This window comes from Elephas maximus, chromosome 4, assembly GCF_024166365.1.
Source record: "Elephas maximus indicus isolate mEleMax1 chromosome 4, mEleMax1 primary haplotype, whole genome shotgun sequence".
NCBI classification, from domain to species: Eukaryota; Metazoa; Chordata; class Mammalia; order Proboscidea; family Elephantidae; genus Elephas; species Elephas maximus.
The window spans coordinates 6,772,717-6,797,832 of NC_064822.1; the positions used below are offsets into that span (position 1 = coordinate 6,772,717).

The window sequence follows — 25,116 nt, forward strand, 5'->3', positions numbered from 1 at the left end:
TGTGCTCCATAGGATTTCCAGTGGTTGATTTTTCAGGCCTTTTCTTCTGAGACATCTCTGGGTAGATCTGAACCTTCAATGTATGGGTCAGGCTGAGTGCTTAACTTTTGCACCACCCAGAGACTTCAACCATGGAGAAATTCTTATTCAATTAAGCTATTGGCTCTGAAAATGGCTAAAATGATTGTTTCAAATAGCTGTGGATATTTAGAACAATTTGTTACATGGACGACATGAAAGAAATGATGATGCATGTGTCCTGGCAAAGCTGCCTCTATCCCTGGGGCTGCTCTCTCAGAACTTTGATGGCCCACTGCCGTGAGGAGTTAGGCTAACACAGACAGGCATCAGCTGGTCCCCACTATATGATGTCAACTAAAATGGCCCAGCAATGGGATGAAGATGGTTTCTGCACCTGTGAGTTGGAAGTCATCACCTGTTCCACTGTGGCAGTTGGCTTGGTCATCATCACATTCATCGATGGGGTTCCCATTGGGAGTGGTCGGTCCAGCTGTAGGTACTGAAACAAAATCCAAAGGTTATTATTTCACACCTCAGAAATGTATTCTCAGGCCTCTGGCTGTTGAATCTGCTAATCCCTCTGCAGAAAACTCCAATCTCTGCTAAGCAGGCCGGGAGCATGGTTTGCCTTTCTTTCAGGGGCTAAATATACTTGGATTTTGCAGAATGCATCAGGAGATGTTTTGTTTTGGTATTTGATCCATATCTGCTGAGTTGGCTGCCTTCACATTTTATACATCATACATAAATGTTTTTTGGTGTTTTGGAAAGCTCTTGAATTCTTACTGGTTATTTATTCATGACCCTGGAGTTGAGGAGTCATCCCTGGGTGGCACTAACTGAAAGGCTGGCAGTTCAAACTCACCCAGAGGCGCCTCGAAAGAAAGGCCTAGCAATTTACTTCCAAAAGGTCACAGCCATTGAAAACCCTATGGAGTGCAGTTCTACTTTTTGAAACACATGGGTCACCAGGAGTTGGAATTGACTTGACAATAGTTTTTATTTTATTTTTTGGAGTTGAGAACTTTGATGATAGAGATTTTGCTTGCACCATCTTTCCTTTCATTTTCAAGGTGCTAGAGAACTCACTTGCTACGAATTTTTTTATATCCTTAGTACTTACTCAGTTTTTCTAAAAATATATTATTAATAATATTATTTCTCCAAATTGGAGTCCCATTCATTTAGTGCAACATTGTTCTTTTTTAGAGTCACTCCATCTCTCTATTTCCCTTTAAGTAAGCTTCTCAACCTAAAATTCCTCTATTCAGAGCAGGTGTCTGAGAGGATTTGTCTCAGATATCCTGGGGTCATTTTACCTTGACTCCCATAGGATTGCATTCCACTGTTGGCAGGTATTCCCATATTTTTGAATTTGTAGTTGAAAGGTAGCCAACATTAATCAAAGACTGCTTTTGAAGTCCTTTACATTTAGTTCAGTCATTTTTTTTTTAACCTGTTTTTCATTTTTGCAATCTGTTTAATATTTTACAGTTTTTGGCATTACATATCACTTTACAAGACTTGAGATAATGTACATTTCTCTTGATGTTGGAGAGCCAGACAAGATGTCGGGAGTGGGGGCCTGTTCTTTTACAGTTTCTGGACAGTAGGAATTTTCTGGTTACTGCCACTTTCTCAATAAAAGTCTGATACTAGTTATTATTGCAATTAAGTAAAGAGCAGGGTTATGACAAATGTAGGCAAGTATCTAAGTTTCAGCTTCCTCCAACATCCTTAACTGCCCAAATACACACACCGATAATAACTAGATCACCAAGTATAGTTAATGCACACAAAATCCTGGCATGGAGTTCAGACTTCATAAAATGTAGACGTGTATTCTGGGCTCTACTCAGTGATGTCATTGAATCAATAGAACCCTTTCTGGCAGTCCAGGTAGCTGTGTTCTCTAAGCTGTCCTTGTTCTTGATAATGTGCCACTTTCAAGTGTTTTGAACAATCTTGCCATGAGTTGGAATGGACTTGATGGTAACTGGTTTGATTTTGGTTTATCTGCTGCTTTTTCTGCATTCCTTATGCTATTTATAAAGAGGGGGTTCCACCTTGGAAGTGACCCTTAGTGGCGCCTAAGTTGAACAGAAGAAATTAGAAAGTGAATGATTTTGCTTCCCAATTTTGCTACTTGAAAATATTTTAGCTTCTGTGGTTCTCCAACTGTTTCTTAAATATACTTGCTAGCTTACAACAAGGGGAAAACTCATGAAGGTGGAGCTACTCCTGATCTTTCCTCTAGGTGCCTCTCGAAGAACATGGCCCAGAGAAGATATTTATTAAGGGCCTGTTAATTGATTGAGGGGAAAAGAAACGTACCCTTTCACCAATTGTGCTAAAAACTTTGACACTCCTTTCCCGGATGTTGGTTTCTCAAATGGCTTGGGGGCGACTTCCTCACTTTTGCGAGTCCTTGGAAACATCTGCAGGCAAGTCACTTCACCAACAATTTCTACCTCACTACAGAGTTTACACTGGCAAACTGCCACCAGGCTCAGTCTTTTCAACCATCCATTCACTCCACCTCCTAAATCAGAGTGTCTTTCCAGAATCTAGGCTTAAGACCTGCATCATAGCAGCAGACTCCCTTTTCCAGATGCCCGTGTTTCTTAGTAAATTGAATGAATGTGTCTGCAGTTGGTTCAGCCTGTCTATCCCTTCTTTTTCTTGGCATCCTTGCCAAAGCCCTGGCAGAGAAGACTTCTTGGTCTGTGCTGATAGCAGTTAGTTAACTCAGAGGTCCAGGACATGACTACAAATCTGGAAACAATGGCACAATAAAGAATGGGAGATAGTGGCCTGGCTTTAAATAAACACATAGAAAAGTAGCTATGAATTATTTAGTAGTGCGGTGATTTATAGCCTAAGATTCTACAGTGCAGAAGAAAAGTTTTATGGCATTTGATGCCCTCAGGAATGTAATCATACTTGGGTAGCTCAAAACACAAATAATTTTGGAAATCACAAGGAGAAGGTGATATTAAAAAGCATTCTTCAAAACAACGATGAGCATATGCTCTATTAATTAACATCTGGGTACCAACAATAGCCATTCTCTCAGCTAACTGGGAGAAAGACCTCAATGGGGATGGAAAAGTTGGCATAGGGTTATTCATTTATTCCCAAATCTAAGGCAGATGGGAATTACAATGCATGAACTCAATAAACGGTACAATAAGCAACCATTATAGCATCTTTTCTAGCATGTATCTCATTCATCACGTGTTAAAAACTGTAGAGGAGAATGGAATCCTGAGGTCAGCATGGGAACTGAATTTGTCTTTGATGTTAACCTAAGCTGATGCAGTCACACCCTTAAACAGCACTTTTATATACATTATTGCAGGTAAAGTTTTGTCTCTTTGCAGCAGCTAAAAAAATCATCCAAGATGCTGTCTTCGTGTCCCAGCCTGTCCAATGCTACTTCCTACTAGTATGCCAATGGTAGTCAACACCGCAGATGCAAACTCGGATCAGAAATAGATCTCTAAACATTAAAAAAGTCAGAAGAGAAAAATCCCCGAATCTGAGGGGAGTTAAGCAAACATTTGAGAAAAGAATGTGATGCTAAAGGCCCTGATTCATGGTGTATGCTAGAGGAGATGGTCATCCAGGGGGAAAAGGTGGCAATTTGTAACAGCACCAAAGGGGTATAAATGCATGAAAAAGGAAAAAACAAACAAACAAACTAGAGAACTAGAGGGGGCTCTGGAAATGTCATTACCTTCCACTTCACAGCCCAGCAGCTCCATCCTTAGCCCTAGTCCTCCATGAGTGGCTCTCTCGGGGTAGATTCTGATGAATCGCGTGGAAAGAGGTGGAAAAGTTCTCAGCTCAGGTGTGTCATAGTTGTTGTTGCCCTCAAAAGACTGTGAAGCATGAAAAACACTGGTTATGAAGAAAAAAATAAATCAATAAAACCTCCCTTTCAACCACAGTTGTTTCTTCTGTCGTTCAGGATTCTTACTAGGACAAAGAAATAGGCCTCTTTCTATCGCTTTGTAAATGGCTGACATTTATTTCATAAATGAGGAAGGAAAGAAACAATTAAACCTTCCCTGAGAAGTGACAGATGTCATTTCTCAGAACTTCTGTACACACGGAGGCTATCCCAGAAGCTGAGGATTTAATGAGACACGTTTTTAAATGATATGCTGATGTGCGCCTTGGTGAAGTGACACTTTTATCACTTCCTTGAGGTGGAGGAAGATAGCTCAGGAAGAGAACCTGCTGATTTTTAGAGCTTAACAAGCACTCCGGCTACATCCTTTTAAAGGAGAGGGTCCCAGTTTTGCTGTAGAAGAGGGAGGAATTAGATTCCTGAAGTAGGAACTAGTAAATTTTATCTATGGCAGACCAAAAAGCCAAACCAGTTGCTGTTGAGCTGTTGAGTCAGTTCCAACTCATGGCGACCCTATGTGTGTCAGAGTAGAACTGAGCTCCATAGAGTGTTCAATGGCTATGATCTTTTAGAAGTAGATCACCAGCCTTTCTTCCAAGGTGCCTCTCGGTGAGCTTGAACCAGCAACTTTTCAGTTAGTAGCCGGGTGCTTGACCATTTGTGCCACCCAGACAGCCTTAATCTAAGGCAAGTGTTGTATATTCAATAACTTCATTTATTCCCAAATCTAAGGCAGTTATTGAAACCCATTGAAATTGCTATTTACTTAAGAAGTACCTACCACTTGGAGGCATTTGTGGGTAAAAGACGTTCTCATCTCAGGAAAGTTACAAGTGTCCTCACTTTATGCTTTGAGACTGGATGAACTGCAGTATGAATCTGTACCTCTTTTGAAGTCACTGTGACATTTTTTGGGAGCTAGGGCACCCATTGCAGTGCCACTGCTTGAGTATTTCCCTTTTTACATTGTCAGGAAAGTCAGAATCCTTCAGCAGGATCATTGGAAAGTGGAGCAGTGATTAGGCCTGTTTTCTTTTTCTAGAACTGGACGACCCTCCGTGTATACTCTTCTCCCAACACCATTCTTAATCTCATTCAAGATAGGAGAGGGGGAGAAATTAGAAAAATAAAATTATCTTAGCATTGGGAGCGTCCTTGTATATATTGACAATCATATCTTGTTTATAGATGACAGCACTGTTCTCAGTGCTTAATATATTCACTCATTTAATCCCCAAAACAGCTCCATGAGGTAAGTTCTAGTATTTTACAGATGGGGAAACTGAGGCATAGAGAGGTTAATTAATTTGTCCACAGCCATCTGGATGGTAAGTGGCAGAGCTGGGATTCAAACCTAGGCAGTCTGAACTGGGGCCCTTAACCACACCAAAATGATGCCTGTGCCCTTAGAAATAATCAAATTCTCCTCACTTTAATAGATCAAAACACTGAGATTCACGAAATGTCTATGCCCAAGGCCACACATTTACTTTCATTAATGTTTCATTAAATTTGAAGCAATATGGGCTACCAAAGTCTGGTTGATCAGATTGAGTAGGTGGCTGATCCAAGGCCACGTTGGTCAGTAGTGGGAACCATGCTCAATAACTGGGTCAAGGCATCATTACCAAGCCAAAGATAGGTTCATTCAACAGTGGAAATATCATGACCCAATAGTGGAGGTGTGTAAGTGGAGATAGACAGATTGGGTAGTTGGTTACATAAACAACCAGGGGTTGTCCAAGTTCTAACCAGTTAACCAGTTGCCTTTGAGTTGATTCCTCCTCATGGTGACCCAGCATGTGTCAGAGTAGAACTGTGCTCCGTAGGATTTTCAAGGGCTGATTTTTTGGAAGTAGGTCTTTTTTTCTGAAGTGCTTCTGGGTGGACTTGAACCTCCAACCTTTTTGTTAGCAGCAGAGCATGTTAATTGTTTGCACCACCCAGGGACCCTTTCCAAGTTCTAGAAGTGAATTATTTGGCCTTTTTCAACCCAGCGGAGCTTCCAGGGACCTAAAAGTGTGTGAGTAACATAGACCTGCTCCTCCCAATTAAAGTTTCCTTCCAATTTTTTTTTTTTTTAAGAGTCCTCTTTTAATAGAACTGTACTCTTTTGATAGAACTGCAATTCAAGCCAGTAATTGAGAATCTGACATATGTTATTGCTAGGCCCAATTAAGTTGTTGTCAGTAAGATACTAATTATAATGAAAATACCATTACTATACATGCAAGTTTTGTCTGTGCTAACACAGATTTAAAGATCATAGGAGAAAAGCATTTCTATCTCTTAATTTTCACTTGAGGGAAGAATTAGCATAATTTTTTAAATACATTATAAGAGCTGACAGTGATGAGTTCAGGAGATATTAGCAATGAAAAGCCATATGGAACTGGGCTAACTTTGATAACGAACGATTGCTTATGAATTATCTTTGTGTTCTTTTACTAATCACTTTTTAGAAGAAGAGGGCTTTGGGTATTTGGATCTTCAATCTCTTCCTGAAAAGTCTAGTTAATTCGGACTCTGATATACCTGGTCCATCATAAACTATTTAAGGGTAGGGGCTGAGGAGAGGCATACAAGATTTTAAATCCAATAAGAAACAAAACAAAACAAAAAACCAGCTGCAGTTGAGTTGATTCCTACTCATGGCAACCCAACGTGTGTTAGAGTAGAACTCTGCTCAATAGGGTTTTTAATGACTGAATTTTCAGAAGTAGGTCGCCAGGACTTTCTTACAAAGTGATTCTGGGTGGACTTGAGCCTCCAACCTTTGAGTTAGCAGCGGAGCACGTTAACCCTTTGTACCACCCAGGAATTCCAATCCAATCAAAATGCTGTTTTATTTCACAAAGCAGAGTGCTTGGCACTTACCTAAAAGGTGCTTGACATCCTAAGCAGGTAGCCCTCATTTGTAAATTTAAATATAAAAACCACTGTTGCCTTTGAGTCCTTTCTGATTTATAGTGACCCTATAGAGCAGAGCAGAACTGCCCCATAGGATTTCCAAGGAGTGGCTATTGGATTCAAACTGCTGACTTTTTGGTTAGCACTCTAACTTTTAACCACTGTGCCTCCAGGGCTCCATCTTTATAACATTTTTAAATATGTGGTGCTCCTAAATGGGAGGTTTTACCAGTCCTTTTTCATTTTAAAGATTATATTTCAGTGGCAGGGCATGTTAAGAATTACAGATCAGGCTCTATGTAAACAATTTAGAAGCTTTATGGTTTTAAGTATCATAGGAGAATGACAAGGGTGGATACAATCATATTTTAGAAGTAAGATTGTCACACATTCAACCCATCTTGAACTGAGTTTTGTGTTAAAGTTGAAAAACTGTGGATAGGCTTCATGTGGAATTCTGTACTCCAGTCACTACAAAAGAGTGATAGTTTCAGGCTTGATTGCAGACGCTGGGATGAGATAACAACGGAGCGGGAAGCAAAGGAGTATCCTATCAAAAACATATGGCGATTTGTTTTCTTTCTCTCTTAGAACCAGAGTGTTGAAGAACATGTCAAAACAGCACACACTTCAATAGGACGGCACTTCCGCGAAGTTGTTGATTTGCAGCGTATTCACACTTCACGATGAAGTCACGACGCTCACCACCCCTCAGGAAAGTTTGGCTCGTAAGGGATTTCCAGTTTCTGGTGTTTATTTTATTTTTTCTTTCCCCCAAGCAAAAGGGGCAGATCCCAAAGGGGAAAGAAAATGGACACAAGAAAGAAGGTGACCTCACAGAGGTAACAACAACATGAACACGTTTTGGAAGCCCGAAGTTTAAGGGGAAAGAGATGGCAGAGAGATTCTTGCTTGGGCCCCGTGCAGGGAGCTGGCTCTCAGCAGCCCAGGGGACGCAGGGCTGTCTCCGAAGAACAGAGCCTCTACATCTGGAGGGACGGGAGCTGGCGACGTCTCCGGACTTACGTTTCCTGCCTGCAACGCCTTTGGCCTGAGTCACTAAACTAAGCCATATTCCCACACTCGCTTAGAGTGGGAACAAGGATAATATTCCCTCCAGTGGGCTAAGATCTTCATTTCACAAGCCAGTAGGTCCAGGCAAAGCAGGGGTGGGAACAAAAGGCCAGTTGCGTGGATTGGGAGAAGCATTATCAGCTGAAAAGAATTCCCACACTGTATACAAAATCTAAACTTTTGATTGTCTGTGGGTTGATTACTTATTTTAATCCCAAACAGGCTTCCTGGCCACCCAGAGTACTTCTGGGCTCCCTTTCCTAGTTGGTGATGTGTGCTCAGGAAATGCAGACAAATTCAACTCCCAGCCTAACTGAAACATTATTAGTCAAGTACATCTGTTCGGTTTAAAAAAAAAAAAAAAATCATGTGTTCAGGTGAATTTTGTAATATTTTTATATGGGGGTTTCCTTCTCTTTTGACCAACTCATAAAGAGCCAACTGTATTTTAAATGTTTCCAGTGTCTAAAAAACACATTTAAATCAAGGAACGGAAGCAAAAGGGAGACCTAACTGAGAGATTGGAGTCCTCGAGTGGTGTGAACGGTTAAGCACTATGCTAATCAAAAGGTTGGAGGTTCAAGTCCACCCATAGGCACCTTGGAAGAAAGGCCTAGGGATCTAATTCCAAAAAGTCAGCCACTGAAAACCCTGTGGAGCACAGTTCTACTCTGACACACATCGGGTCGCCGTGGGTCAGAGTTGGCTCCATGGCTGTTGGTTTAACTGATAGAATCTGCAGAGAGATTTTTGGGTTCCTACCTGGTTGCTGCTGTGAATCCCCTCGTCCCACCCTCACCTTTCCCATGTCACTTGTCTGAGTATTCAGCTATCTGGGCTTCCTGACAGGGAGGGGAAAGCATGCAACCAGCAGTGCGGTTCTCTTCTGTGCTTGTCTCAGACACCACTCTCGGCAGCCCATTTCTGACTTCCCCAGGATAGCCAGCTTTACGGACACCATTACAAACCTCCACTGACCTCAAGGCTTAAGGGAACAATGACAACAACAACAACAAAAAGAAGTAGCACTTCCTCTGGAAGTGGTGGAGACCCTGGAGTTAAGGTTTAAGGACCTCCTCACTGGGATATCGCTGTCCCCAGACCACCCACCTTGGCCTTGCGCTTGCTGTCGTCCATGATCATTTTCCAGTCAGAGCCGTTGTTGCTGTAGCCAATCTTGAATTTCCTCATGAACACCTTGTTCTCCCGGTGCTTCCCACCCTGAATGATGACGCCCCGCACGATCTTCTCTTCCCCCAGGTCTACTTGGAGCCACTGGTTTACATAGGTGTGAGGTGCGGGTGGCAGTGCCCAGCCGGAGCGACTGGTGACCAAGCGAATATTTTCAGGCATCCAGTTTCTGTCTGCTTGGTTTGATGCTGTGATCTGGGAGTCAGAAATGAGTCCAGACACCATACCCAACATTCCAGAACAAGGATAATCTGAGAGAAGGAATGAAATAGATAATGTAAAATGATTTCCTGAGAGAATATTGAATAAAAACATTGTCTCCTTCCATTCATATAATTTTTTAAATCTGGAATATTTTACCTTCTACAGGCTACAGCTCTCCCTCCCTCAATAGTTTCTCTCATCCTTTCAGAACTCCCCTCCCTAACTCACATTCCAGCAAAGAAAATTTTCAATAAAACACGTATATCTTTTGAGTTCTGTGAAGTTTAATGCCAAACTGTTGATGTTTCACTCTCTTTGGTATCCAGAAATTCTCTGTAGCTAAAGTATATAGGCCCTGCCCAGTAGAAGTTCATAGTTTATAATGGATTGGACATACAGAAATAAATAATCCCAAGAGCAAGAGAGTGCTAAGCAAAGGTAAAAAGAAAGTGGCTAGGAGGTGAAGGGAAAATTGACCTCTTTTACTTCTGAAAAATCACAGCTACTGAAAACCCTAAGAATCATAGTTTTACTCTGACACACATGGGGTCACCATGAGTCAGAACAGACTGGGTAAGGAGGTAAAGAGAAGGAAAGTGCTTGACTCAGCTTGGAGAAGTAATAGCGGTTTCCCAGAGAAGGTGACATTTGGACTTACTGAGCGTGAAGAATTGCGCCTGTCTCCACACTCAGCTGTCTTCTCCATCCCTGTGTCTAATTGCATTAGAATCTTTCCACACAAATATCCCATTGTCATCTCAAACATATGATGTCCAATCTGAAGCAATCCTTCCTTATTCCCTTGACATTGAATCCCTTTATGGAACCATGTATTTTAATCAGTAGTATTACCTTGTCTTTCCTTGTTTTGTATTTTCCATTCCTCTTTTGCTACCAAACTCTGTCATATATACATATTTACTTAAAGTATCTTGGACCTACGTGCAGCCTTCATTTCTTTCGGCACTATCCTGCTCCACGCGCTCATGGCCAGGGTCCACTAGTTGGCCTCCTAACCCCAGTCTTGAATCTGCACTACACATAACTGCCATACGATATTTTAGTAAATCTGCTTTTGCCATGCTCAGCTCCCCCATGGCTCCCTGCTCTTTATAGGATGACATGAGTAGTCCTCTGTCTCTCAAGACCCTCATTTTGATTTTGCCTTATTTCTGTATTTTATTTCCTACGACTGGAAGTATATTACAGTTCATTCATTTTCCTCTCATATACTATAGATAGCTTTTGGTCATTGCCTTTGCTCAAAAATTTCCTGCTGTGTCTTTCTCCTCCTTAACAGAGCTAACTTCTGCCCAACCCTTAAGGTCTAGCTTAATACTCATCATAAAAACTTCTCGAATTACTCCTGTCTTTATTTTGAGCCCTCTCTTCTTAAGAAAAAGAAACCCTGGTGGCAAACAGTTAAGAGTGCAGTTGCTAACTGAAAGGTTGATGGTCTGAACCCACCCAGTGGCTCCTCGACTGAGAAAGACCTGGTGATCTGTTGTTGTAAAGATTACAGCCTAGAAAATCCTATGGGACAGTTCTACTCTGCATATATGGGGTTGCTATGAGTCAGAATTGACTCAATGGCAGCACCCAACAAGAGCAACAACCTCTTAAGAATATGATTGCATGAACAGTCAGTAGCATAGAATTCAGTATTAAATTGTTCTCTAGATATTTTACGGGAAACCCTGGTGGCGTAGTGGTTAATTGCTATGGCTGCTAACCAGAGGGTCAGCAGTTCAAATCCACCAGGTGCTCCTTGGAAACTCTATGGGGCAGTTCTACTCTGTCCTATAGGGTCGCTATGAGTCAGAATCGACTCGACGGCACTGGGTTTGGTTTGTTTTGGTTTAGGTATTTTAAGTGTGTTAGTCTTATATCCATAGTGTGATGCTTAAGGTTCTGTATCAGCTTGGTTGTGTATCAGATTCTCGGTGGTTTGGCAGTCATGTAATGATGTAGTTTGGCAGTTATGAAATGATATAGTTTGATCCATTATGTGACCTGATGTGATCGGCCAATCATTTGTAAGAGGAGTTTCTTCTGGAACGTGGCCCGAGGAAACACCCGTGTATGTATGGATGTTCTGGCAACATTTGCTTGCTTGCTCTGGATCCTGCATCTGGCTCGTCATCGTCTCACCTCTGGTTCTTGGGACTTTAGCCAGTGGCCTGCTGCATTGCCTGCCAATCATGGGATTCATCTGTCTCCACAGCCTCTGAACCAGCAGGCTGCTGTCTGACCTGCCAATCTTGGGAGTGAGTCAGAAGAAGCCTCCAGCCTGACACCTGACCCATGGACTTGAGACTTGCCAGCCTCTACAACTGTATGAGCCATTTTCTTGAGATAAGTTCTCTCTCTAGATAATACATACATACACACATATATACATACATATATACACACATATATATATACATATATATATATATACTCTTCACTGCTTTTGCTTCTCTAGAGAACCCAGCCTATGACACATAGCTAGGCTGTAAATTCCCGAAGGCAATGAACAACATCACACATCTTTTTATATCTTCTATATTTTTTATAGCAACCAAAAGAATGCTTAGCATGAGAATAACAATGGATCAACTGATTGGTGGCTTAACAAAATGTCCAAGATTTGAATTATTCTTTCAAAATTGTACATCTTGGTCAAGAACATGGACAGAAATGATAACCTATTATTCTTTGAAACAACTCAATTCTTCATTATTTAATCAAAGTTTAGCCTTAAAACATGACTATCCTAAGGGAGAGGCATGTATCTAATGCCATTGCACTACATTCATGTTAGCAGATGAACCTTAAGAAGTAATTACTTAGATACTTTCCACATGAGTTGCACAGTTCAGCTCATGTCATCTTTTTACTCATACCTTCAGCATCTGCCTGTCTAGGAATTATATATGTACTTTTCAACCAGGCATGCAAGATCTTCTATATCACGTCTTCTCAAGGTCTCTCCCAGGTATTCTTCATTGTTGTTGTTAGCTACCATCATGTCAGCTGGTCTCATGGTGAACTCATGCACAACACAATCAGACTGTTGTGATCCATAAGGCTTTCATTGGCTGATTTGTGGAAGTAGATTCCCAGGCCTCTCTGCCTAGTCCTTCTTAGTTTGGAAGCTCCATTGAAATCTTTTCAGCATCATAGCAACACCCAAGCCTCCAATGACAGATGAATGGTGGCTGCTAATGAGGTACATTGGCTGGGAATAGAACCCTACTCTCCTGCATGGAAGGTGAAAATTCTACCACTGAACGACCACTGCCCTCTCCAGGTGCCCCTACACATGCCTTTTGCCATAGCCAACTGAGGTGAATAACCTCCTCACCTCTGGAGGGGCTATCTCTCATTCTATTCCCTCCACTAGAAATTCCCCATCATTTTTCCCTCGCTACTGTCCAAACCTCTTAAAATCTTGACCCATTTTCAAGTGCCATGTCACTTATTCCCTCTAACTGCATGCGTTTTCCTTTTCTTGGACTCTCCCCAGTACTTTATCTGCATTCCTCAGACGTGGGATATTTCTTCTATTCAGTTCCTTGGATTGCTGTTATTTTCTCCACCCAGATTTTAAGCCTTGAGGGCCTGAATCAAGTTATATTTTTCTACTTCCTATGATTCTTTGCACCCTGTTTTATACAGAGCATTTTCTTGGCAAATATTTGTTGAATGAATCAACTTGTTAATACAATAAAAGGCAGATGTTCTTTTCTCAAACACCCTTTCCTGTAATTCAGCCTCAGTGTTTGCTCCAGACTGGGATCTAGACACCAAGAATAAACTTGATGTCGATTAAAAAAAGATTTACAAAAAACTATTTTACTGAGGGACTATGAAACTGTAAGTGTCAAAAATAGAAGTCACATTTTTGGCCACTGCGGTCACACCTGCCTGATTCAAAACCAACTTTTATAAAAGCAATATTTAGCTGGTAATGGGTACCAGATGTCACCATTTGTAGAAAAACATAATTAACTTGAATATTGTTAGGAGAGCAGAACCTTTACCAGATTAATGTCCTTTGTCTAATGCAGGGTTGGCTGAGGAGTAGTGTACACATCCTCAGAGCCAGTGATGCCCAGCCTCCGTTCAGCCAGCCCATCCGTAGAGCACAGCTAAACTGCTATTCCTTTTACATGTCTACTTCACCCAAAGAAACAATGAAGAGGCACTGTGACTGCTTTTCACTGAAAACTATGTGACTCATTTTAACAATGATTAGGAGAAAAAATTTACTCATAATTAAGCACTTGAATGAGATGCTAGGCTATGACTCTGTTCTTCCGTAGAAGGCTGGCTCAGATACGGCTTGGCTACAGTCAGACCCTCTGTAAATAAAAAGAAAAAAAAAAATTTTTTTTTTTTTTAATAGGCTTGCCAAATTTACCTAAAACCACCACCACTGCAATCAAACAAACAATAAAATAAAACAAAAATCAGGGTATCCAACTAAATTTGAATCTCAGATAAACAATAATTTCTTAGTATTTAAGTATGCCCCAAATATAGCACGGGACATACTTACACTAAAAGTTACTCATTATTTATCTGCATCAACTTAACTGGATATCCTATACTTAACCTGGCGACCTTATTGGTAAAACTTAAAATGAGTTCTACATGGGAGGAAGAGATGAGTTCTGTGATGGGGAATTGAGGTGGGTTAATCTCTGTATTCAGCTTTAATGGAAAAACTGATATATCCTGGTGTTCAGATTGAATTGTGCCCCCCAAGGATATGTGTCAACTTGACTAGGCCATGATCCCCATTATTATGTAATTATTCTCCATTTTGTGGTCTGCTGTAATTATCCTAAGTATTGTAAATCCTAACCTCTACGATGTTAATAAGGCAGGATTAGAGGCAGTTGTGTTGATGAGGCAGGACACAATCAACAGAATTAGGTTGTATCTTGAATCAGTCTCTCTTGAGACAAAGGGATTTAACAAGCAAGCAGAGACTACCACCAAGAAAGAAGAGCCAAGAGTGAAGTGCATCATTTGAATATGGAGTGCCTGGACTGAGAACCTCCTAGACCCAGGCGAAGGCTGATACCAAGACACATGGAGATCTCTAAGGATAGCCGGGCCCACAGACGTTGAAGGGAGACAAGGATCTTCCCCCAGAGCCAAAAAAGGGAGAGGGCCTTCCCCTAGAGCTGGCGCCCTGGATTTGGACTTCTAGCCTCCTAAACTGTGAGAGCATGGACTTCTGTTTGTTGAAACCATCCACCTGTGATATTTCTATTAAAGTGGCCCTGGATAACTGGGACAAATGGTAAATCAAATACCCAGTTAACAAATTTTCAAAGAATGAGAAGGTAATGGCCACATTTGATGGGAGAACCTGAATGAGTGTAATTTTGTCTTCCTTTGGTGACTCAGAAAGTACCTCTGGATGTGGCAGTGCCCGAACTCCTCACAGTGAACTTTGATTCACACAGGAGCATGCTGACATGTGCAGATGCACCAGCTAATAGACTTCTGGTTAGCAAGCACAAGTGATGGAGGTCGTAGTGTGTTCTCATACATCAAGCAGCAACCCTGCGAGCTTATTTTCACAGAGATTCATATTTGGAAAACGATGAAGCCTGCTTACAAAAACACTCCTTTATCAGTTATTTATAAAGTGGAATGGTTTGCTCTAATCTGGTTTTCTTTACATCTCCATATGGTGACACCCATAGTACACTCACACACCACACACCCGTTGCTGTCCTGTCGATTCTGACTCACAGCAACCTGATAGGATTACTATATTTCTGCAAGATGACTTCTGAACTAAAACATTTGGTTAAAAATATGGGGCTGCAGGGGTCTTATATATACTTTTACCACAGCAAAAAACAAACAAACAAAAAGCCAAAAAAGCAAACAAAAAATAAATAAATAAAACACAGGGCTCTGGAGACTCCGGAAGTCAAACGATATGTTTCCATGGTAACTTCTAAATTGATAGTTTTTTTTTTTTTTAATCCAGGAATACTGAGTTATGACTTGCCTACTCAGCATTGACTAAAGAGAGGGTGCGATTTTGAGGTCCAGCCACTTGTCTGTCAGAAGGCATAGATTAGAATTGCAGCTCATTAAAAGATTACCCACTGAACACTTTATGTTTCAGGCATACAGAACACAGTAGAAAAAACGCAAACATGGCTGCCCCTGCTTCACGGCTCTTCCAGTCTAGAGGGATACTACTGTCCTATCCTTCTTTCATTAATTTTTACTCTGGAGGGACTGTGGCCTTAAAAAGAAGGAAATTGCCTGCTGGGGTAGCCATGCAGAAAACTCTGATGTCATTGTCTCATTAAAGGCTCTGTTTGTTGGGGCTGATTCTAGGCTAAATACTCTGGGTACCCTGTATTGCTTTAATTTACTGATGCTGTGTAGTGAGCATTTACCCTAGGACAGTCGCCTTACAAGCACTCTTTCATGTAATCCTCATTATAGCTGCATTATGATTGATCTCACACATCGGAAGATGGAGACCGGAGGGACTGAATCACTAGCCTGCGGTTACGCAGTCACTACGTAGGCGGTCCAAAACTGAGCTCTGTGTGTTGGCGTGATATCTGTCCGTGTGACCACCACTATTACGTGGTGGCCTCTCCAAACTCTGTCTATATATTAAATACTTAAAATATATTAAAGGTCATGATTAAGAGACTAGCGTTATGAGCTTAAAAGCAGTATGGTTACCCTATTTGAAAAAAATAATAATAATTAGCTACTTAAAATAATTGTAAAATAGAATATATATGAAAATATTAGAATATGCTATTTTAGAGATCTATCATTAAATAACTGGGTCATTTAATGAAAACTTTTTTAACCCAATAAATCATTTGCCCTTTTTACATGTGAAGATACGTACTGCCAGAATTAACTCTCAGGGAAATTCTTGTGAAAATAAAAAAGGCCAACTTGAGTTTAAATAAGTATTTTATTTAACTGAAAGGAGTTGACATAAGTCTTCAAGAGTCTGAAAATTCAGAGAACACATTTGAAGTCATTAGGAAGTTAATGACTTCTTTTTTTTTTTTTTTTTTTTGTACAGTGACATGAGCTAAGGTTGGAGGAAAATGCCAGAAATTTCTACCCTGACCTCAAATGGCCTTGTTTCTATGGATTTATGGGTAGACTCTCAAATTTGCAATGCTCTAAAAATAACCTAGAACTTTCATCTAACTGCTGATTGAAAAATAAAACCAAGGTTACATCTAATTTTTCAATGTCCTTTCTTCTTCCAAACCCCTCTCCACCTAATTCCAGTCTCTAAGGCCTTAAACTTTGTAAGTCTTCGATTCTAAAACGATAAACAAATCTGTCTGTGGGATGGCAATAAATAAGATTTTAGTAAGAAATTAGATGGCAGTTTTTATTTTCCAAGATGGAGTTTACTATTAGCAAGTGTAATTTTTTTTTTTTTCCCCTAGCTCTTCTCCAAATTACTTGCAATTCCATGGAAAACTTTCTAGCTGATTTTTTTTTTTCCGCGTTTAGTCTGTTAAATCTGTCAATTGCCTCTAAAAATAATTATACGAAAAAGATACAAATAAAAATAATAGTGTTGGCATTCACGGAATGAGAAATTAAATGCCCTAAATACATATACAACCCATCGTCGATGAGTTGATTCCAACCCCTAGCAACCCTATAGGACAAAGTAGAACTGCCCTACTGTGTTTCCAAGGAGAGGCTGGTTAAGAGCAGCTGAGCTCTTAACCACTGCACCACCAGTGATAATATTAGAGATACTTCACAAACTTTTAAAAGTTGTTTAACTTTTAATTATTTTTGGTGAATGGATCTACTGATTTTGTCTTTTGAACTGTGAAGCTTAATATGACTGTTACTTTGTACTGCTTTTTGTTAAGAAAGCTTTGCAATGTAATTGCTTAAATGGAAAGGAATTCCTTTGTGATTGCTATTCACTTCAGAATACCGAGTAGTCTTACAGGAAGATCAGCGGACAAGTAACAGCAGTACTGGTGGCCATAGAGATGCAGTGAGAATAACAGTCATGGAAATAGTTACACCTTCCGTTTCATCCTGACCTGGTCCACTTTTTTATCTGCTTAACTTCTCAGTAACTCAATTTCTTCACTTCTCCAAATTTGACAGAAACTTTTAAAGTCCTGTTAGTGTTAAAAGAAACTATCCAAAAAAACTAGAAATATTTACCAATTGATTTCTAATTTCAGGATATTCATTCAGCAAAAGGTAAATATTTATAGAAACAAAACCTATCTAGGAGAATGTTGTCATGAGTTAAACTCCTCCTTGACCGTAGTTGTTAAGGCTGTCTCTTGCCTCCAAAATTAAAAAGATAAAATGTGTGGAAAATCTTCCCTGCAACAAGCATTTACTGCAAATTTACTAAACTACCAGTCCGTGTGCTGGGCACCAGGGAAGCCCAGGTGAGAGGCATGGTGCTTGACCTCACAGAACTTATAGTCTGGTGGAAAAGGTTGTTGCTGGCTGCCGTAGAGTTGATTCTGACTTGTGAAGACCCCATGTGTGCAGAGTAGAGCTGCTCCGTAGGGTTTTTGAGGCTGTGGCCTTTCGGAAGTACATCACCAGCCCTGTCTTCCAAGGTGCCTCCGGATGGGTTTGAACTGCCAACCCTTTGTCTATTAGTCAAGTGTTTAGCCATTTGTGCCTCCCAGGGGCTTCACCATTTAGCAAATACCACATACACGCCAGACTGTGCTAAATTCTTCACATCCATTATTTCATTCATTATCCCAAGAACCCTGTGTGGTGTATAGTATTATGACTATTTCCAGTCAGATAACTGAGGCCTTGAAAGCTAAGTGTATTGCCCAGAGAAACAAGCTAATGCAAGGTGCAGTCTCTGAACTCAGATTTGTTTCACTACAAAACAGATGCTCTTAACTCCCACACGAAAAATCACTTCATTCATACAAAATTACTCTTCCTGTACGTAAAAGTTCGTATATAGCAGAACCAGCAATCCTAAAGCTGGCGCTTACCTGTTATCTTGCAGCCATATACTTCCAATCTCATAGAAATGCCAGTTTCCCAAGTCATAGGTTTGATTCGGACAAAACGAGTTATCAGTGGTTTGGGGAAAATTCCAAATACAACATCTGTGGGGTTGGTGTTCCCCTGAAAGATCTGTATGGAGAAAGAGAAGGGCTTTTAAATAACAGAACTTTGGGATTTAAAACAAATCCAAAAATAGCTTTTCATAAATGCTTGCAAAAAATATTTACAATTTCGGCATTGTCTATCAAGTTGGGTGGCCTTAATAAATTGCCATGTTATTTTTTCAAATGATGGCTATCAGGAAGAATCATATTTGACAGAATGTTGTCCTAATCATCTGTACGGTTTCCTGAGTGGCTGGAACAACTGGAATCCTAAAACACTACTACAAGGAAAACATTTTTTAAGGATCCATAGCATCACCTATAAAGTGGAGAATTACTACTTTCACCATAAGGACCTATAGAATGCTATAGGCATTTTAGGGGAACTGTCAGGGTTTCACTTTCCCAGGGACCTCCAGATGGAATGCTCTTTTTGAATTCAGTGTAGGGTGTGGCTTTTTGAAATTCTAGGCCGAGCTCCCAGCTATTGTACTACATCTAGTAGCCTCCTCCCTTTTCTCTCCATTTCTTCATGGAAGGTCTTATCCTTGACATTAATTAACGAGCTTGCCATTTCTTTAGTTATCCGTAGGATGATGTTTTTGTGGTCAAGATCAAAAACGCGGTATAAATGATTTTTCACTGAAAATCACCTTTTCCAGGACTTCTAGTTTTAAAATGAGTCATTTTATTATTAGAAAGATGAGGGGTATAACTGCAAATGTAACTAGTGCCAGACATGAATCCCTTTCCCAGTAAGTATCTATTGGGACCACTCTGTCCTGGGCATGGCATTGCAAGTGTTCTCTAGTAAGATCTCTGAGGAATGGAGATCCTTTGCTATTGTGGAACATTCCAGCACTAGAAGGGGCTTAGGTGGAATAGAAAGCCTTCCCTTTACTCCACTCCTAGATTTTTACTTCAGCCCTATAACCATAAGCACTAATTTTACATAGTGCTTCCTGATTTTATGGTTATAGGGTCACTGTGAGATGGAATCAACTCAAAGGCAATGGGTTTTTGGAGCCCTGGTGGTGCAGTGGTTAAGAGAGTGGCTGCTAACCAAAAGCTTGGCAGTTTAGATCTACCAGCTGATTCTTGGAAACCCTGTGGGGCAGTTCTACTCTGTCCTACAGGGCCACCATGAGTTGAAATTGACTCAGTGGTGATGGGTTTAATGAACAGTTTATGCTTAGCACCATGCTTCTTTGCACAGCTGAGTCATAATCTTCCTTGGAGGCCGTGCAACTAGAGCATTTTGGGGACCCAGAAGAGAAATGGAGATTTCTCCCTACCTTTCCAGATGGATACTTAGAGGGGGGCTATAGTTTACCAAAGCTTGAACTTACCTCCTGGGAGAAAGTGTTTGTAAATGTCTGGCTAGTGTTTTTACTTCATTTCCTTTAAGTGGGCTGTACAAGCGAACGTGGTCAAATGCTTCAGAAATTTAGTTGTTAGCCTGATTCTTTTCTGGAGAAAATTTACTATCATAATTTGTCCTAGCCTGTAATGGCTTTTAGATTGCTGTCCTACTTCCAACAGCTCTCTCTGAGAAACAATTTTAGTGGCAGCATTCTGTGTGACGAAGAATGATGGGTAGTTATGTCCAGAAGGAGAGTCGTTAACCCCAGGGTCTCCTTGCAGGGTCAGCATGGCCACTTCAGAGAGAAGCCAGAAGCCTGCTGAGTGCTCTGACAGAGGTTGAAGGAGATTCACATTTTGCTCACGTTGAGGGAATTTTATGTTCACCAAAAACTATCCAAATATATGGATTCAGTTCAACATAAAGGGACTGCTGGAGCTGTTATTAGTCCAAGGATCTGTGTGGTATGGCCAACCATTCCTGAGGAAAACAGGAAAGATGCAGACAGCAGTGGCTGAAAGGCCCCACAGTACAGAGAAAGGCAGAGTGGTCAACAGGAATGAGACTCCAGCTGGGTGTTTGATTTATTTAAGTTCAGCTGAAGTCCCAGAGAGATACCACATCTTCATCTCTGCTGAATCTTTCCTTATTCTGTCTCCTATGCTGGAAGCCCATCTGTGTGCCAGGATGTTCCTGGTAATAGACCTAGTTCATGTGTATGCTCTCTGATACCCTGCTACCAGGCTATGAAAAAATCCACACAAAATGACAGAAGAGGACATCTTGGAGGCTTGGCATTTATTTTTTAAAGTAATAGGCTGAAGGTCTAGTGTCCATTCTTTCAATTCTATAGATTCTTTTCATTGTTGGTGTATCCTTAACATCTAGTGTTTTTATTTTTTTAAATTAATGCAAAATCTTTAAAAATCTACTCTGAAACAAGAATACATCATGAAAATTGGGGTCAATATTTACTCATTCAATCTCCACAAATGTTGATTGGGAGGATTCTCTTCCCCAGGGAGCGAATTGGTTCCAGGCCCTCCAGTGCGACAGTGGTCCTGAACTTGCCTGTCCATAGAACGAACATTCCTTCCACTGAGCAGCTAGCTACTATCCCCCTTCATGTTGTTTGCCCTAAATGAGAACGGTGGTTTACACCAATCAAAGGGAATTCATAGCTCTTCTCTCACTTGACACCCAGAAGGCTTTTCTCAGTCCCAGACCCAGAAGGAGAAAATCAAGGCAATGATGCTCAAAAGAGAGACAAGAACATGTTAATTGGCCTTTTCTCAAAACATTAACTTCAAGTTACCTGAATCTCCTCTACTGGTGTTATCAATTCCCTCTGTTTTACTCTGCCTTCAGGGGTGAGTTTTTAATTTTTGGTATGAGCTCCCAGAAATCTTTTGATTAGTAAATCAGAGCAAGTGTAACTTCAAATAAATGAGCAAGTTGAGAAAAACCTTCCAGTTCCAAATGATTTAGGGCAGAGAGCCCCAGGGATGGCATGGTCTATGTTGCCTCCTTGGTTGAAAGCAGTTAGGAAGTAGTATGTTATTTGTGTGATCTAAGGGAACGGTATGAAATAGCTTTAGTTCTATTAGTTCTCACCAGAAGCGGCCAAACAGACTTGTAAATTAGTTTGTAAGCCACAGAAGGTAGATGAAAAGGAGTTTTCTAAAACTGGTCCATTACATAGAGGAAGAAAGATTGAATCTTTGAAAAAGAATGAAAAAAAAAAAAAAAAAACAAACATGAGATGCGGGGAGGCCTTAGGTTGTAAGAGGATGTCCTATGTATAGTCTACGTCCCTGTGGGATGTTTAAAGTGATTCTTTAGTCTAACTCTTAATTTGGCTCATATTAACTTTTCTTGGAAGCATCTGTACAATTTCCTTTTTTGCTGTTAGGTCTGGGAACATGAGACCCTTTGGTCAGACTTAAACCTCTAATTGCACTTTTCACTTTCAGTCAATTAAAAAAATAAGTCAGGCCAAACAGAGGGCCCCCAAACAAACAAGTACAAATTGGTCATCCATTTAAAAGTCTTAATCAGCTCAGAGGTGGCAGCGAAACTTACGACAGGTTTATTTCCTTCTTTTATGGTGATCCAGTCTTCCCCATTGGAGCTAATGTCTATTCTGTAAGTCCTGACGTAATATTTCTTCTTGGTTTCTTTTGAAATGGCTCCCTGTGTCCCAACAGCTGTGATGAAGCGCAGATGACCCAAGTCTACCTGCAAGACAATTACAAGTGGGTTGGTATAGTACGGTCAGTTGGGTATCTTTGCATCACCCTAAACTGGAGCACCTTTTCCTGGGGACATCCACCTGTGATCAGTAGGCCCCAATTCCATCCAGTGTCAACAGCCCCTAAGTCCCTTCCACTCCTTACAAAGAGAGGTACAGACCAGCTGACGGCAATTGTCCCAGGCTGGTTTGTATTGTTAGGAGGAAGGCTAGGAAGAGACATCTCTCATTGCTGTAAGCAGGATTGCATGGTCCCTGGTGCAAAGGAGAAAACTGGGTTCAATGTCATGTTGCTATATTTTCTAAAAATTAAAAATTCTTTTCAAACAGCACACATTGATATACCTAGTTTATATATAGAAAATCAAGACAAACAAGATAAATTCATGTACTGGTCATTAGAGAGGTCTTGACTAGAATTCAAGCCTAACATGATTCTGTTTTCCATCACTATTCGGCATCCCGTCATTGTTGTTAGGTGCCATGGAGTCAGCTCCAACTTGCAGTGACCTTATGTATAACAGAATGAAACATTGCCTGGTCATGCGCATCCTCACAGTCCTTGCTATGTTTGAGCCCATTGTTGTAACCGCGGTGTCAGTCCATCTCATTTTGAGTCTCTCTTTTTTGCTGAGCTTCTACTTTACCAAGCATGATGCCTTTCACCAGCGATTGTTCTGGTTAGCATGCTACCTCCTTCCAAATAAAATGCAGACTGAAACAATACTCACTTTGAAAGCACTGTGAGTGTTGTGGTTTAGGAAATGGGCCGTAGATTTATAATCAGGAATGAAGTGGAGAGGAGGAGGGCAAATTAAGGGTTTTTGTTTCATCTCAAAATTTCTTTCTTCCCTGTATCTTCTTGTGACCTCTCTCCTTGCAGTTCAACTTGAGAGGCAGGTGGATTCCAGGTATCATCTAATAAGGATGATGCTTCCGATGCAACAACTGCTAGGCTTTGCAAGCTTTTATTGGTGAGTTTCCAATGGAGCACCTGCTCACCATGACATCCTGACTTCATCTCTCATGAAACCAGTTGCCGTGGAGTTGATTACAACTCATGGCGATCCCATGTGTGTCAGAGTACAACTGTGCTTCATAGGGTTTTTAATGACTGATTTTTTAAAATTAGTTTGCCAGATCTTTCTTCTGAGGAACCTCTGGGTGGACTTGAACCTTCAAACTTTCAATTAGCAGCTGAGTATGTTAACTGTTTGCACCACCAGCAACTCCGTATCTCACTAACCTATCTCATATCCCTGAAGGCTGGGCCACACTAGAGAGCTTCACTTTGAGGGCATCACAGTAGTGATGACCAGAGGGTGACCAAATTCTCAAAGGTCCATGATTTCATCCCAGAGATAGCCCAGAGTCATTCCTGTGTCCCTGTGATATTAGTGGGAAGCATGCAGAGCTAAGCATCGGGCACTCAAGGCTGTGGTCCTCTCTCTCTGCTATTAGTAGCTGTCCAGCCTTGGACAAGTCACTTCATCTATAGGCTTTCAGTTCCTGATTTGTAACATGCAGGAACTGGACTAGATAACCTGGAAGAGCCTTTTCAGCTCTGACTTTCTATGATTCCTTCTTTCATATTCCTTACAGATGTTTTCAGTAAACTAGTTTGCTTTTTCTTTAATTTTCCTTATTTCTATCATTAATAACTAAGAATAATCATAGAATAAAACTCTTCACCAGTTACCATATATTAGCAATATTTTCAGTTTCCTTTTTATTTTAAATAATACATTTGATTATTTCTTAAAATTCTTTCACTCTAATGTATAAGGACTGCTGGTGGTGGAGCAGTTAAGCACTTTACTGCTAACCAAAATGTTGGTGGTTCAATACACCAGCTGCTCTGTGGGAGAAAGATGTGGCAGTCTGCTTCTGTACAGATTTACAGCCTTGGAAACCCTATACGGCAGTTCTACTCTGTCCTATAGGGTCACTATGAGTTGGAATCGACTCAGTGGCAGTGGGTGGATCTATTGTATGCTCAGGATTATACAGGAACTTTACAAAAGTGAAACACAAATATAGGCATGGCTCGGAGATATTGTGGGTTTGGTTCCAGACCACTACAATAAAGCAAATATCTCAATAAAGCGAGTCTCATGAATTTTTTGGTTTCCCAATGCATATAAAAGTTATGTTTACACTATACAGTAATCTATGAAATGTGCAATAGCATTAGGCCTAAAAAAAATGTACATACCTTAATTAATTTCTACAAACACACTACCTACCTACACTAACACAAACTGAGGTAGAAAATCTGAATAGACCCGTAACAAGAGAAGAGATTGAAGAAACAATTTTAAAAACTCCAAACTGAAAAAACGGCCTGGCCTAGATGGCTTCACTGGAGAATTCTACCAATTCTCTTCACTGGAGAGAAGAGCCCACACCAGTACTACTCAAACTATTTCAGAGCATAGAAGAGGAAGGAATACTCCTGAATTCATTCTGTGAAGCCAACATAACTCCAATACCAATGCCAGACAAAGACACTCCAAAAAAGGAATGTCTGTCATGAATATAAATGCAAAAATTCTCAATGAAATTCTAGCCAATAGAATTCATCATCATTTCAAAAAAAAAAACACACCACAACTAAGTGGGATTCATACCAGGTATGCAAGGATGGTTCAACATTAGACAATTAATCAAAATAATCCACCACATAAAGATGATCATTTCAATAGAAACAGAAAAGGCATTTGATAAAGTCCAACACCCATTCCTGATAAAAACTCTCAATAAAATAGGAATAGAAGGGAAATTTCTCAAAATCATGAAGGGCATCTATACAAAACCAACAGCCAACATCATTTTCAATGGAGAGAGGCTGAAAGCATTCCTCCTGAGAACAGGAACAGACAAAGATGCTCTTTATCACAAAAGTCTTAGCTAGAGCAACAAGGCAAGAAAAATAAAAGACACCCAAATTGGAAAGAAAAAAGTAAAACTAGGCCTATTCACAGATAATAAGACCCTACACATAGAGAATTCCAAAGATTCCACAAGAAAACTGTTAGAACTAATAGAA

At 40.5% G+C, this 25,116-nt stretch overlaps 1 protein-coding gene across 9 annotated transcripts in view; it reads right to left on the minus strand.

The window, feature by feature from the left end:
- The window catches only part of NRP1 (neuropilin 1), a 188,652-nt gene that overhangs the window by 31,445 nt on the left and 132,091 nt on the right, over positions 1 to 25,116 (minus strand). For 6 of the 9 annotated variants that reach the window (XM_049881642.1, XM_049881641.1, XM_049881648.1 and 3 more), the window contains 5 exons: positions 21,899 to 22,054; positions 18,334 to 18,478; positions 9,032 to 9,363; positions 3,761 to 3,905; positions 416 to 520 (listed from right to left, as the gene is read on the minus strand). In XM_049881642.1, coding sequence (XP_049737599.1) covers positions 416 to 520; positions 3,761 to 3,905; positions 9,032 to 9,363; positions 18,334 to 18,478; positions 21,899 to 22,054 — 883 coding nt within the window. The remainder of the gene's footprint in view (positions 1 to 415; positions 521 to 3,760; positions 3,906 to 9,031; positions 9,364 to 18,333; positions 18,479 to 21,898; positions 22,055 to 25,116) is intronic. The other 3 variants (XM_049881649.1, XM_049881647.1, XM_049881646.1) reach the window with 1 other exon arrangement.